General features: G+C 38.1%; 3 protein-coding genes across 3 annotated transcripts in view; all 3 read right to left on the bottom strand.

Moving 5' to 3' along the window:
* Positions 1–2,177: 2,177 nt before the first annotated feature.
* On the bottom strand, positions 2,178–2,546 carry LOC143038359 (uncharacterized). The gene has a single exon (XM_076207393.1). The coding sequence runs from the start codon at positions 2,544–2,546 to the stop codon at positions 2,178–2,180; it is 369 nt and encodes a 122-aa protein (XP_076063508.1).
* Positions 2,547–2,592: 46 nt separating this feature from the next.
* LOC143038360 (uncharacterized) lies at positions 2,593–3,755 on the bottom strand. Its single transcript, XM_076207394.1, has 3 exons — positions 3,387–3,755; positions 2,918–3,262; positions 2,593–2,700 (listed from the first exon to the last, which is right to left on the bottom strand). The coding sequence occupies exons 1-3, from the start codon at positions 3,753–3,755 to the stop codon at positions 2,593–2,595; spliced, it is 822 nt and encodes a 273-aa protein (XP_076063509.1).
* Positions 3,756–9,978: 6,223 nt separating this feature from the next.
* Positions 9,979–16,083, bottom strand: part of LOC143038676 (uncharacterized) — an 82,739-nt gene continuing 76,634 nt past the window's right edge. The window contains exon 13 of the mRNA XM_076208213.1: positions 9,979–11,274. Coding sequence (XP_076064328.1) covers positions 10,483–11,274 — 792 coding nt within the window. The 3' untranslated portion in view covers positions 9,979–10,482. The remainder of the gene's footprint in view (positions 11,275–16,083) is intronic.

A 16,083-nucleotide genomic window follows, 5' to 3' on the forward strand; every position in this document is an offset into this window, starting at 1 on the left:
ATCACCGAAGTTAAAGAGGGTAGACGTACTAGACGGTTATAACGTCACAGCATGAAAAAATCACGCTAACCAATTCATAAAATTCGGATTGATTTAATAGAAACTCTGAGATAACCTGCATTAACTAAATGCAAGGAACATTACTAAGTCATTATGTGAATTTATTTATTCTCTGTAGGCCCTTCTAATTTATTTGTTTTTATAACCATTACGATTACAACTAGTGCTTCTTACCTTCAGTCTCCTAATTTCAATTTGATTTGATTTTCTGACAAAGTCAAGTCCGTTTATTGGAGTACCTCTCCAATATATTTTTTAAGACTCGTTGGACAATATGAAATTTTGAGTATATTATATTCTTGTCTGCATATAAACAACTTCCGAAAATGCTTCTACACTTTAAAGCACTTCAACTGAGGAAATATCAGTAAATGACAGTCAACCTTCTCGCTAAAACTGCCACCTGCATTTGCTTACATTCAGAGCCGTGGTCACGTCATGGGGTGTAATGAATTGGCATAAATAATCAATCAATCTATATTCATGTGTGTTTTTCTAGATATGGTCCCGTAGTGGTTACTAGAAATGTCCTTGTAGGAGGAAGCTAAGATATTTATAATCAATTCTATGACTGATCTCTAATTAATGCAACTGTCGATGACAGTATTTACAAAAATTGTGGCGAAATTCTGGATTCTTTGTGTTACATATGCAATTATTCCAAATATTTTTATAATACATAAATATCATTTTTACAGGATGCAGAGGGATATGTTCTATTTTATTTACAAGATAAATTAAGTTGATATAATGAATATTGTTATTTATATTAATTAAAATAAGTCGAAATCATGTTTTAAGGGGTGACCATAGTTTATCCTGTGCTTGTCGGTCACGAGTCCTCAAGGGGTAATTACATGTGTTGGCTACAGAACACTACAGTCCATATTGTTCCTGATGTTTGTTATATTTTGCTTCATATGCAGGACATATACAAGTTATCATGTACTTGGTGTATGTATATTTTGCATTTGTGCAGTCGAGACTTCATCGTTTACCTTGCATTCAGGTTCGTGATTATGGGTACACCTTGGACAATGCTACTTATTAGTGTAGTGACGTGATGCATCCAAATTCCTGTAGTTGGCAAGCGTAGTTCGCAAGGGTGTCCCTGCCAGCCAGCGGTCAGCCAATCGGGAACTTTGAAAGCTCCACACGTTCCCGCCAGCCTCCCTTAAAAAGTCGGCGTTTCGCCGAGATGGGCAGAACAGTATCGACCAGCACATACAACAACATCTCGTCCAATCTTCTAGCCGTCCCATCAAGCCTCGCCGTCATCATTTGCTACCGCCTCGCTGACGTTAAGCTCCACGTTCAGCTACAACCATAAGCTCCACTAAGCTGTGGCCTTAGTCCGAGCTTCACCTATATTTCTCATGTGACACTTCTAGTGTCGCACCTTGTGGCTAATTACCAAATGAAAGAGATTAGATATTTTGTGTTGATTTTCATTTGTCCTGCCGTTGTTCCGAACTACAACTACTACATTAGTATGGCTACATACTTTATTTCTTATGTATAAAGTATACAACTTCTCACCTTTGCCATACATTGCTTTTCGAATGTCGCGCGTGTTGTGGTTTGGTTCGGATAAGCCAGGGGAATGAAACTAAGGCACACAAGATGTAACGTATACATGAATTAAATGTATACGGGACTAGAAGGTCCGGGGTGAGAGCCTGCGAGTGTCGTGGGTTGGAAGCGAAGGGCCACTTATACACACACAGATACACAGAAGGCTTCTGTAAGAGGCTAATGTGCCTGTGGCTCCAGCTCGTAATAACTATCCTCTTGTATCATAGTCTAGTGGTCACTGTGGTCGAGGCGCATATTAACAATTAACGATTCAAAATCATATTTCTGCTCCTGGATCTTCCATATTCGATCAAGCTTCCTCTCAAAATCCACCACTGACTTAGCATTCACCACACCCTCGGGCAGCTTGTTCCAATTATTCACCACTCTATTACAAAATGTATATTTCCTTATGTTCAACCTTGTTCTTTGTACGAAGATCCTTTTATTATGTCCTCTTGTCACTATCTCAGACTGCCTCACAAATAACCCTTCACTCACACCTTCATCATACACTGCAGTTAATATTTTAAACGTCTCAATCATATCGCCTCTAGATCTTCGGTAAGAGTTGGTAAACCCAGCTTCTTTAGTCTCTCTGGATATGGAAGAGTCCTCAAGCCCGGTACCATCTTCGTTGCTCTCCTCTGTACTGCCTCAACTGCAGCTATGTCCCTCTTTTTGTATGGGCACCACACTTGGTTTGCATACTCCAAGTGTGGTCGAACTAAACTCACAAATAAGGTCTTAAACATAGTCTCATCCATAGCAGTGAATGTTCTTCTAATCAGACCAACCATCCTATTTGCTACATTGATCTTCTCAGCCAAATGTCTACTGAAATTTAATTCATCATCCACAACAACACCCAAATCCTTTTCCACCCTCACTGCATTTAGTTCTTCTTCCATTATGTAATGAAAGTTCTCTATGCCTGTCCTCCCTACTCGCATTATTTTACATTTCTTTGGATGAAACCTCAACAGCCACTTTTCCGACCAGCTCTTCATTCTTTGTAGATCTTCCTGTAGCTTCCTCTGATTTCTCTGTATATCTTTGTATCGTCTGCATAAAGAAATATCTGACTGTTTAATATAGTGTCTGGCATGTCATTAATGTATATAACAAACATAAACGGCCCGAGTACTGAACCCTGAGGCACCCCGCTAATCACATCTTTCCATTGAGACACTTCCCCATTCACTATCACTCTTTGTTTTCGATCTTTTAGAAACTCCTCAATCCACTTCAAGACTTTCCCCTTGATGTTATAACTGCTGACTTTTCCAATTAATCTCCGGTGCGGCACCTTATCAAAAGCCTTCATGAAATCGTAGTAGGCTACATCAAATCCTCCTCCCATATCCAATATCTTTGTCCATTCTTCTATTACTGTGATCAGCTGAAGCACCGTTGAGCGTCCATTCACAAATCCGTACTGCCTTCCACTTACTAGTTTATACTTGCTCAAATTATCTAACACCTTTCCACGTATTATCGATTCCATCAGTTTACAGATAACACAGGTCAAACTTACTGGTCTATAATTTTCTGGTTCACTTCTATCTCCTTTTTTAAATATTGCTGTAATATTAGCTATTTTCCAATCCACTGGTATCTTACTGGTCTGTAGTGATGAGTTAAATATAAACTTAAAGTGGGTTGATGATCTCCGTTTTCACTTCTTTCAGAATTCTAGGATGTAATCCGTCTGGGCCGGGTGATTTGTCTCTCTGTAGTTTGTCAATTGCCTTACCTATTTCCTCGTCTGTGAATTCGAATGGTGGCATTTCAAGTACATCTTTAGCAGCGAGAATAAGTATCTCCCCCTCTGGCTCTTGTGTGAACACAGAACTGAAAAATTCTGCCAAAACTTTCGCTTTCTCTTTGTCATTTTTAGTTCTCAATGTTTTCTCTGCATTCATATACAGTTCCCTGACACTTACTGACGATTTTGTCTTGGATTGTATATATTTCCAGAATGCTTTAGGGTTCTCTTTCACATTCTCTGCTATTGATTTCTCCACTCTTGTTTCCCATCTCACTTTGTCGTTAGTTTGTCTGTAGCCTTCTTGTACATAGCTATACTCACTTGTATTATCCTCCCTATTCCCCTTCATTTTGTTAAATCTAGCCCGTAACCTCTGCTTTTTTCTTTATCAATCTCCACAACTTAGTGTTCATTGGCAGATTCTGATTAGTCCTTTTCCTTGTACTGCTCTTGAATTGTCTTTTTGGAACACACTCATCTATAGCACTTTGCATCTTCAATTTAAATCTTTTCCACATTTCCTCCGTGTCTGCATTGTTCAAAAAATCTGTCCAGTCTATAGCCAACAATGCTTTTAATTTGGTAAAGTTAGCCTTTTCGAACATGTATACAAGTTTCTTACACTTTTTTTTCCCCTGTGGTTCTATATCGCACTCAAAATATACAGACCCATGGTCACTTTTTCCCAGTGGGTCCTTTACCTTCACTTTTTCCATGATAACATCATCAGTGAGAATTATATCTAAAATATTTCCACTATCTGTACTCCTGTATCTTGTTATTTTTTTTTTTTTACGTGTTGAACGAAAAAACAATCTCTCACTTTTTCAATAAAATTATGGCTTAACATATCCTCCCCCTGTATAACTGTCAAATCTTCCTAGTCAATGTTTGGTACATTAAAGTCCCCAACCACCACCTTGTGCCTTACATTAACCTCACTTATTTCCTGCAACAGATCTAGAAGATTATTATTATTTTCAACATCACTATTTGGACTCCTATATATGGTCCCAAACAATACATCATCACTCCTACCTCTAATTCTAATAGCAATATATTCCTGCACTCTGTTCTCAAAAACAATTCGCTCATGTTGGATGTCCTCTTTAACATACAGTAACAGACCTCTGCCCACTCCTTGCTTCAAGTTTTCACCATAAATTTCATAACCCTGAATAATGTACTCTATTATATCCATTTCGTATATAAATATTTTTGCTTTAGATAGATAGATAGATAGATAGACTTTATTTGGCAATGAACCAATGTACATGAAGTGCAAATAATGACAAGAACACATGGTTCAGAATAAATAAAAGCAAATTGCCGAGGATAACACAAAAAGCATGTATGCTTATTTCCATTGTGGTCCTCATCAGATTGTTATTCTACACTAAGTCACACTGACAACATGCGTAGGGGGTTAAGGGGACCAGAGACAATCATGAGTAATACCATTCAGTACACATATGACACATAAACATTTTTATAGTTTTGCTAATATTACTAAAATGTTTGTACACATAGGAATATTGCAACCAAAAAATTGAGCACCATCACAAAAAGGAACATTGCATTAAGCAAAGGAACAACAAAATAATGTTAAACTGTAACAAAACATTATGAGTGAGTACTATATCAGAGTAGTACCATTAATGATATACTGCATTATTCTACAGTTGTATCAACATGTATGAGTGAGTACTATATCAGAGTAGTACCATTAATGATATACTACAATATTCTACATCTGTAACAACATGTAGTTATAGTGAATGCTACACTGCAGCTAGGGTCACCTATTAATTAAGTCTAACATTTAACCTGAATCTCAGGACGGAGTGGGCAATTAGTATGAGCACTAGGGAGTAGTACATTATAACCTGAAGCAACCAGAGGTAGGGTACAGGGGACCAGTACTCGAATGAGTAAAACAACAAGGAGAACCTCCTGTACTCGTATTGCAATGATTTGTGGAGGTTCTTTGTCTTCATTAATCTTAGCCTTCAATTCATTCAATTTGTCCTTACTAAAAACATCCACATTACTGAACATAACTTTAAATTCCTTCAGATCAATATTATGAGCACAATTGCTTTTATTGGTACAGTTCTTTTGTCTAATACTTTTAAGCCTTTTTGTTTTATTCGTACTTATTGCCCTTTTCCCTAATGTGTTGTGCGACCGGTGTTCCTCGTCATAGGGGTTTCTTTCCTCCTCAACTTCAATAGGTATCTGTTCCACGGCCTCCCTCTGATCACATAGAAGTTTTCCTGGAGATGTCGTGCCCTAGGAGACTTGCTGGAGAACTGATATTTCCCCTCCCCTTTCTCTCCAGCAACTGTCGTGCAAATTTAGCAGTTAGTTATAGTGCCTTATCGAGTTTAAGCATTCCCTATTTACGCAGGAATTTCACACCCCCGTCTCTTCGTAGGCCTATGATCGACGACATTACATATATTAAAATGTTAAGAGTGAAATATCTCAACCTCTTAAGTTTTACCGGTTCACCATATTGTATTTGTATTTTGGAGAAGTGTGATTAGGATTGGTATATTTCACCTAGGTGTTACCATTCACCCCCCCCCCCCCAACACCACCCCTGTGCGCTTGCCATCACTTGTCTAGGCTAGTTAGGATCATATAGTCCTTTCTCGTAACTAGTGACTACCTCAAAGGACTATTAGAAATAATTTAACTCCTGCCTAGACGTTGCATTGCATTCCTCTCGAAATTTGGCGATTAGAAAAAGGATCACCGAAAACAGTGTATCGGAATAGGCAGTTGGCACCACGCTAAAGGGCACCGGGCGTGATGTTAACATCACGTTCGTAAAGCAAGAGGTAGGCTAGGCCAAGATCTAAGAATATAAGGTCTAACCACTTCCGACCGAATTTCGAGGGAGTTGGCGCAGCGGGCCCGTGAACGTCACCTGGCTGTTCAAAGTGGGGTTAGCGGGTCCTATAGCTGTCAGTTGAAGCTGGTGCGTCGTTTAAGAAAGACGTTCCCTTCGCTCGCACCGCTCCACGCAATTAGTTATATTCTGACAAATATTATATAAAATATATATATAAATATATATAAAACATTATAGTTCCTGTCTATATATATGAATATATAATATATATATATATAATATATAAAATATTATAGTTCCTGTCTTCCTTGGCGTTTCACAGTTTTCTTCAGTGTTTCACAAAGAGAAAATGGACTCAGCCTAATGACGTCAGAAGCTGCGCAGAAGAATTCAAACGATCTGACCTGTATATTTAGACCTTGGGCTAGGCCACACGTCATCTCGGAGGGAGATATACCCCACTCTTCCATAGGGTGACTATCGAGAAGTTTTACACTTCAATAACGACTCGTTTCGCCATCGCTAACCAAGTAAGAGTAACTCATGTGTCTAGTGCCCCGGAGACTTGCTGAAATGAGAAATGTGTCTCATGCATTACCACAATGGGGTATTGGAACGTGCTTGAACCGTTTCGCGACGTGTTCTGAAATCAGAGTCTGCAAGACCAATCGGAGTTCATGCCGAATCCACTCCAGTGATTCAATACCCAGGGCATAACTTTTAATCAGTGCGGTGAGATCTGGAAAAATGAAACAATCGGAAGCGGTTCCCCTCCCCCGCTGAAGCCCCCCCCCCAAAAAAAAAATGCCTTTAATTAACATCCCGTTGTCAGAGAAGTATTTGCTTTATTTTTTTTTTCTTAAACCGACCCTCCTTTTAATATACATCTAACGTATTTCGGATTTAATTGACACTGTCTGAAGGTCGAACCGGACCTGTAAATATTCATATGACAGCGTCATGGTGGTGTTGGAGCGCAATAATTAATTATTGGCTTACGTCGGTTTCAGTTAGATAGAGCATCGTACGATGGCGTCACGATGGCAATGAATGCTGATTGGTCGAGGTGATCTTGTGCGATGCTGAAGAGATTGAAAACATATTTAAGAAACACCATGGGTCAAAAACGGCCTTGCGCTGCTCGCAGTGCACAATAAAATTGTAGTTAAAATAGAATGTCATCAAGGTGTTTTCTGAAGAAAAAAACAGGAGGTTCATATTTGTGTGAACTATCATCACCAATGTTACAGTATATGAAATATATGAAATACGGTTAACACTTTCATAAATTTTTGTTTATATTTCTTTATTTTATTTTATTTTATTTTATTTTTTGCCATACTTGTATACTACTTTTCAAGAAGAGCCATGTATGTGCGTGTGTATAATTTTTTTTACCATTGCAATCTAATTTATTGACCATTTCCTCTATATACCTTTGCAAATAGCTTCAAAATGCTTCTAAAAATATTTAAATTTCAAATCCCCCAACTGATTCGGGTCGCTTCGGTCGTTATCGCTCGCTTCCCACTCATACATAGCAAGGTCTAAATATACAGGTCAGACCGTTAGAATTCTTCTGCGCAGCTTCTGACGTCATTTGGCTGAGTCCATTTTCTCTTTGTGATACACTGAAGAAAACTGTGAAACGCCAAGGAAGACAGGAACTATAATATTTTATATATTATATATATATATATATTATATATTCATATATATAGACAGGAACTATAATATTTTATATATATTTATATATATATATTATATAATATTTGTCAGAATATAACTAATTGCGTGGAGCGGTGCGAGCGAAGGCAACGTCATTTTCCAACGACGGACCAGCTTCAACTGACAGCTATAGGACCCGCTAACCCCACTTTGAACAGCCAGGTGACGTTCACGGGCCCGCTGCGCCAACTCCCTCGAAATTCGGTCGGAAGTGGTTAGACCTTATATTCTTAGAACTTGATACATAGTTTAGCCCCCCCCCCCTCCATTTTATTTTCTGGATCCGCCACAGATTCCGAGACATCACCAGCATCCTGTTCAACCAAGGACATCCACTCATTTGAAGACCTTAGCCGGAGAGGCTAAAGAAATCAATTGAGGTATGTGGTGTTCATTAGCTAGGATTTAGAGCGCGCAGGGCTAGCCAGGTAGGATAGCTTAAGACATAAGTGAAATTTGCCCAGTTAATTGATTTTGGATTCATGATGAATAAGTTGCATGTTACTGTTTGTGGAAATATTTTAAATAATAAAATCAGTGTAGTATGTTCTGTTTGATTTACATGAATTTGATCCCCTATTTGATCACACGCACGGAGAGGGATTGTGCGTGGACTCTGGCTCCCACTGCAGCTATCTCCCTTCGCCAAATTCCCACTTTCCATTGTCCAGGGATTTCGGGACAGTGGGCTTCTAACCAGCAATGGTACGCTGAGTAAGCCAGTTTTCTCAACTGAGCTCTTGTACTTTCACATTATCTGGATCATATTGCCAGACGATTTCATTCGGATATGGAGAAAGTTGATTTATCGTCCTGCCAAGGAATTCACCCTGAAGATGTTTCAAAATAACCTAAAAACAGGTTCCGACTAGAAATTGATTAGGTTCTTCATAATTAAAATAGTTCAGGATTCTCTGGAACAGAAGACCATAGTGGAAGGATGTTTCTTGTAGGTGTAACTATTAAATGCAGCCAAGGATGTTCATGTTCTATGTAAATATGAGGGTGGGGCTTAGGTGGGCGAGTCAAATTGCACCCCAGCTACAAACCTGCTCAGTTACCTTTCCCACCTCAACAACTCAGGGAGTATGAAGGGTCAATCTGACCCTATCTACACTGCTCGGTTTAAAAGTTATTTAGCAAGGCACAGTTCTTTCTCAGCAGAACACACATTAGGAACTGGTTTATCCCCCCCTGATAGCTTCTCATTTATCATATTCCAAGTATAAGTTTTGAGATAAATATGAACATATCAAATTCATCTTTAGAATGTACTTTGTCATAATGTGTTTTTGAAGCTGCTATTCTTCATTCTACTTTGTTCTTGCAAGACGAATTCTGTGTAGTGTTGTTTTGCCTCATCATGGAGTAAGAAATATTCATAACGATAAGAATAGGGTTAAGAAATACTCATGATTATGTGTCTTTATTCCACTTCAACTTTGGTTTTCACATTTAAAATCACAAGGGTGTCAATAAACACGGTTGACACACATACACACACAGCACAATTAAACATTCTTAATTCCATACCTGTGACTACATTCTCATTAACCCAGAAAAAAAGTGTTTAGTTTCCTTGTCATTTCAAACACACATTGAACCAACAATCAACTTAATACATGGGTAATGCCCAAGACTATACTCAGTTTACCTAAACGAGACAAAGATATTCTTCACTATCATACTAATATTCTTGTTTGCAATTCTTGGATTTCAATGAATCAAGAGTTGAGACATACTTTGAATTGTTTCCCCCATACATGGGAATAAAGGTCTTTATTTTATATAGTATTTATGAAATATGGTTGATAAAAAAAAAAAAAAAAAAAAAAAATATATATATATATATATATATAAATATATATATATATATATATATATATATATACATAGATATATATACATATATATATAATATATATATATATATATATACACATATATATATATATATATATATATATATATATATATATATATATATTAGATAAAAAAGTAATGTAATTAAATCTGAACATTGCTAAACATAAATTACAATAATAGGAAAGAGAAATTTGTCCTTGTTTAGTTAAATGAAATATAATTTATCCCATGTATAGTTGCCTGATCCAAGAAACTGGAGCTACCTGGTCGGTAATGCCATTACTTTTGACTCATTGCCTACTCAGTATGCTAATGCTCCCATGTTAGTGTAAATATATTTGTTTTGAACATGGTATTCAATGTTTTGTTAATGTGTTGTGATTAATCAATAATGCACACTGCGATACAGTTCATTCTGATCCTTGCATTGCATCCAATAGACCTACCCAATGCTTTCATGAATTATGCCATTTCCACATACTCAAGGTCCTTGGCTCAAACCTTCTTTCCTAACCAATTTGGAATATTTTCCCATGGGATATCCAATTGTTTCTTCTGACCCAGATTCAGACCTGATGAGCTTCAACATACTAAACCAGACCAGGTTCAAGCCCAATTAAATTCAACATGCATATCCAGTAATGCAGGCAATTTTTTCTTGGTCAAAGTAATGTCCTCGGGGACATCGCCAGTGGTATACTCGCCACTCATTATTTTCCACCACACACTCATGGAACACCTGGCACCGAATATAGTCCTTGACCAACCCCTCCTCAATGCAAAATGGGTGAGGTGCTGGTAGGATTGGTTTGTTCTCAACAAAATCGATACTCGGGATGAGGTCTTGGAGAGGATCTTCCTCCAAGAAAGGTCCTTCTGTCTCATAAAGAGGGTCTTGCAGAGGCACGTCAAGGGGATCCTCAAGAGGCTCTTCCTTCGTAAGGAGTGGGACTTGAGGAGGTTCTTCCTTCACGACAACAGGAGCTTGGGGAGGGTCTTCTTTCACGAAGACAGAAACCTTTTCAAGAGGATCTTCTGTTGTAATAACAGCAACTCTTTCAAGAGGGTCATCTGTTGTGATAACAGTGACTCTTTCAAGGGGGTCCTCTGTTGTGACAACATCAACTTCTTCAGGAAGGTCTTCTGTCATGAAAACAGGAGCCTGGGGAGGTTCCTCCTTCTTGTAGACAGGATCTTGCTCCACTGGTGGGTCTTGCTTTCTCCGGAGAGGGTGTACTTTACCCTCCTGCTGGTGCTTCACATGGACATGCCCTTGATTTCTATCCGGGGCAGAAGCTCCAATCTGCTGCTGCTTGTTGTTAACAGACTCATCCAAACGACGGAGCAAGTGCTGCCGATCAGGTTTTAGGGTTGTGCTGGGACCTAGCACCGTCATTATATCTTCAGGAGGGATCTGGTGTATGTGCAGTAGCAGTAACATGGAAAGAGTAGTTTTATGAATATGTCAACAAAGGATGGGTTAGGATACTTTTTTTTTTAATCCATATTATCAGTTTCTTTTTTACTAAGGATACTAACTGCTAAATGGCTAATGATAACTGTGAGATAGGATTTGCAGGCATTCAAGCTGGACTATCTAATCAAGAAGCAAAGGAAAATAGACATGCTTATACCTAAATAGAATGTCTTCAGCATGCAAAAAGCCGTATGTAATGCCTCCATCTCTTGCCCCATAAACAAGGTAAATGAGGAAGATGAGCAAGTAGATGAGCAAGGATGAGAAGAAGGAAAGGAAGGCAAAGGTGAAGAGGAGTTAAAAGATTAAGAATCTCACAGCCACTGCCTCATGCTTAGTTGACAAGACAGCAGCATGTATTGCTTTCAAGCCAGGGAAAACAAAAGTGAGTAGCATTAACAATAGCAAGTGTGACTGTACCTTTATTCTAATAATTATCTATTTAGTATGTTTAAGTGTGGAACATAGTTCACACAAATGAACAATTTATGCCTTTGACCTTTACATACATATACCAAGGGCTTTTCCCCCTAACAAGGGGGATGGAATGGGTGGGAATGGATTTATGCCTTTGACTTTGGCTACCTCCTTTGGAAGGGGAAAAAACCCTTGATATATGTATGTATGTTCAAGGGATGTAGCCAAAGTCAGAGGCTTTGACCTTTGAATATGTGTATATATTACCAAACATTTGATAGCTATCATACTCGGTGGGAAAATGAAATCATGGACTTAAGAAAAGAGGTCATTGGTTTAATTGATTGTTTATCTAAGACTAACCACGAAATTTCTGACCTGAAAAAAGCTAACTTGGATCTTACAAACGAAATTAAAGAAATGAAAAGAGACATAAATGAACTGAAGAATGAAAATGAAAAGAAGAAAACTAATGATAATAATAGCGAAAATCTAAAGCAAGAAGTGAACAACAAATTCCAAGAATTGACACAAAAGATCGAAGAAAACTTAGGTGGGGACAGTATCCAGGAAATTAAGAAGTGGAAAGAAAATATTGAAAATAAAGAAATTGCTTTCAAAGAAATAGTCAAGCAGCAAATGCAAGATAATGCAAAAGACACAATCATTCAAGTGATTAACGAAAAAGCAAACTGGGTCAGGGACACAGTAGATAGGAAGAAATGTATTGTGGTTTATGGGCTTAAAGAAAAACAAGGATTGGCGAGGTACATGAGAGAAAAAGAAGAAAAAGAGACAGCAGTAGAAATCCTTAATGAAATTCAGGGGGGAGATAGTGATTCAGGCACAGACTTAGAAGAGACTTACAGAATTGGTCGCTATACTAAGGATAGGAATCGACCTCTAAAGATAAAACTAAGGTCACAAGTGGTAGTAGAAGACATATTTGAAAAAGTAGGTAACTTGGCAAAGAGTGAAAAATACAATAAGATATGGATAAAAAGAGAAATGAGTACTGAGGAATTAGAAAAAGAAAGGGCGCTAAGAGAAGAAGCAAAGGAAAAAAACTTGAAAAGATCGGAGACAGAATGCAAAGAATTCCAGTGGAGAGTAATAGACTTGAGATTAAGACAATGGCGCTTCAAAACGAACAAAACAAGGGAAGAAGAAACCAGGGAGAAGGAAGAAAATTAAAAGTGGCCTATACCAACATTGACGGACTAATTTCGGGACTGAACGAACTCAATGATTATCTGTTAGAAGCAAAACCAGACATAATGGGAATTGTAGAGACTAAACTAAGAGGTGAAATACCATCCACTGTTATCGGACAAGGTTTATACAACTACTGGATAAAAAACAGGGACAAGAAACAGGGAGGGGGAATCATGTTCTTGGCCAAGAAAGACCTAAAGGTGACAAAAATTGCAGAGGGCAAAGGTAATGCTGAATTGATCATGATAAAAGTCGAAGGCAAGAATATGAAGAGTAGAAAGTTTGTGGTGACTTATGTGCCTCCAAAAACAAGCGCTTGGAAAGAAATTGAACATAAAAAAATGCTAGATGACACAAGAAAATCACTCAATGAGATACTAATGGGTAAGGGTAATCTGGTAGTTATGGGGGACTTCAATTGCAAAGAAATTTGTTGGGACAGCATGACAGTGCAAGGAGGAGATGACTCGTGGGGCAATGTACTGCTAGATATGACCATGGAGTACACAATGACCCAATGGGTCCATGAAAACACAAGGTACAGAAATAATGAAGAGCCATCGAAACTAGATCTAATATTTACAACAGAGCCTGAAATAGTGCATAAAGTCCAGTATGAGACACCAATTGGAAAGAGTGACCATGTACTCATCGAAACTATACTAAAGGAAGAAATAGACATAGAGAGGAACGAAAAGCATAGGAAAGGAAGACTGAGGTACAACAAAACAGACTTTACAAAACTAAAGACATTCTTCCGGAATGCAAACTGGGAAATATTTTACAGGGAAGAAACAGCAGTGGAAGAGAAATGGAATATATTGATGGAAAACTACAATGAAGGGGTAAACAGGCATGTACCAAGACAAAAGCGAGAGAGAGAGTACATTAAATGTTGGTTCAACAAAAGATGCAGTGAGGCAAAAGACAGAAGGGACAAAGCTTGGAAAAAGTGGAGAAAAGACAAAAAACAAAGCAAATGGCAAATTTATGTTAACTATAGAAATGAGTATGTTAATGTGAGAAGAGAGGAGAAAAGGAACCATGAGAAGGATATTATAGACAAATGCAAAGAGCAACCCAAACTATTCTATCGGTATGTGAATGGTAAACTTAAAAACAAACAGGAATTGGTGAAACTATGCCAAGGAAACATAGAATACACAGAAGATTTAGAGATGGCCGAAGTCATGAACAATCACTTTAAATCTGTTTTCACCAGAGAGAAAATACCGAATTGTGACATAGACGAAAACAAGAAATCTCCCCTCATGAATGAGTTTACAGCATCACTAAAGGAAATATCAGAACATTTATCAAGGCTGGATGTCAGAAAATCACATGGCCCGGACGGTATTGCAAATTGGATTCTAAAGGAGTGCAAAGAAGAACTAACAGACAAAATACACATCTTAATAAACAGCTCACTCAAAGAAGGAAAGATACCCGAGGACTGGAAAAACGCTAACATTGTACCAATACACAAAGGAGGAAACAAAGAAGAACCCACCAACTATAGGCCAGTATCACTAACAAGCACCATTGCCAAAATTTGTGAGAAAATAATCAAGAATAGATGGGTAAAACATCTGGAAGACAATGACATATTAAACCCAAGACAATTCGGATTCAGACAAGGAAGATCATGCTCCACAAACTTAATATGCTTTTACTCAAGACTAATAGACATAGTGCAAGAAAGAAATGGATGGGCTGATTGTGCATTCCTAGACTTGCAAAAAGCCTTTGACAAAGTACCACACAGAAAACTACTAAAAAAACTGGAACACATAGGAGGAATACAGGGAAACCTACTAAAATGGATAGAGGACTTTCTGACTGGTAGAAAGATGAGAGTAGTGCTCAGAGAAAAATATTCAGACTGGAAAGAGGTGATCAGTGGAGTACCGCAAGGATCTGTGCTGGCACCAATAATGTTTGCTATCTATATGAATGACATGGATGAGGACGTGAACTGCTACATGAGCTTCTTTGCCGATGACGCCAAACTGCTAAGGAAAATAGAAACTGATGAGGACTGTGAAGCACTGCAAGAAGACCTAAATAGGGTATGGAACTGGAGTCAGAAATGGGAAGTGGACTTTAATACTAAGAAGTGTAGCATAATGGAGTTTGGAAAAAGCAAAAACAGAATATCAGGAAAATATACAATTGGAACCAAAGAAGTAAAGAAAGTAGGATCCGAAAAAGATTTGGGAGTAATTATCACGAACGACCTGTCCTATGATATACAGATTAACAAAATTGTCGGGGAGACTTACAATTTGCTAAGATCAATAAAAGTGGCGTTTACATACTTGGACGAAGACATGATGAAAAAAATATTGGTTACATTGATAAGGCCTAGATTAGAGTATGCAGCGACATTGTGGTCCCCCAGTACCAAAAAGAATATAAAGAAAATAGAAAGAATCCAAAGAGCAGCTACAAAAATGGCACCTGCACTTGCAAACCTATCATACGAAGAGAGATTGGCTAAACTGGAGTTACCGACACTGGAGCAAAGAAGAGAGAGAGGTGACCTATTGACCATCTACAGAATCATGAAAGGCACAGAGGTACTCGATAGTGAGAACTTACTTAACTGGGACAAAAGAAACACAAGAGGACATGGAAAGAAAATAAAAAAACATAGCTATAGAAGAGAACTGAAGAAAAACAGTTTTCCTCATAGAGTTTTGGACACTTGGAACAAACTGGACAATGAAATAGTATGCGCAAAAACCATTCATGAGTTTAAAAACAAACTAGACACTGCAAGATACAAAGGCGGGACAACACGAGCATAGCTCCCCTTCCCGCAAAATACAACTAGGTAGGTAAATACAAATTCAACCTACATTTTACATGCAATACTTTCACAATACTGTACTGCCCAAACTGGGTTCTACTGTATGCTAGAATATATCTTGCCTTTCAGTATGAAAGAGAATCATAACTATTTAGAACATGATTAATTATTTGTTGCCTTGAGTTTCACTAAGTAGAAAACCCACAGCCTGACAGTGGCTGGCAGTGGTCCTTGAGCTGTCCCACAGATCCCTCTGGGGAGAAACTGGAATTATGTCTGTGGTGTATTAGTGCGAGACTGTT

Source organism: Oratosquilla oratoria, chromosome 24 (genome assembly GCF_046742065.1).
Source record: "Oratosquilla oratoria isolate Oo_2021 chromosome 24, ASM4674206v1, whole genome shotgun sequence".
NCBI classification, from domain to species: Eukaryota; Metazoa; Arthropoda; class Malacostraca; order Stomatopoda; family Squillidae; genus Oratosquilla; species Oratosquilla oratoria.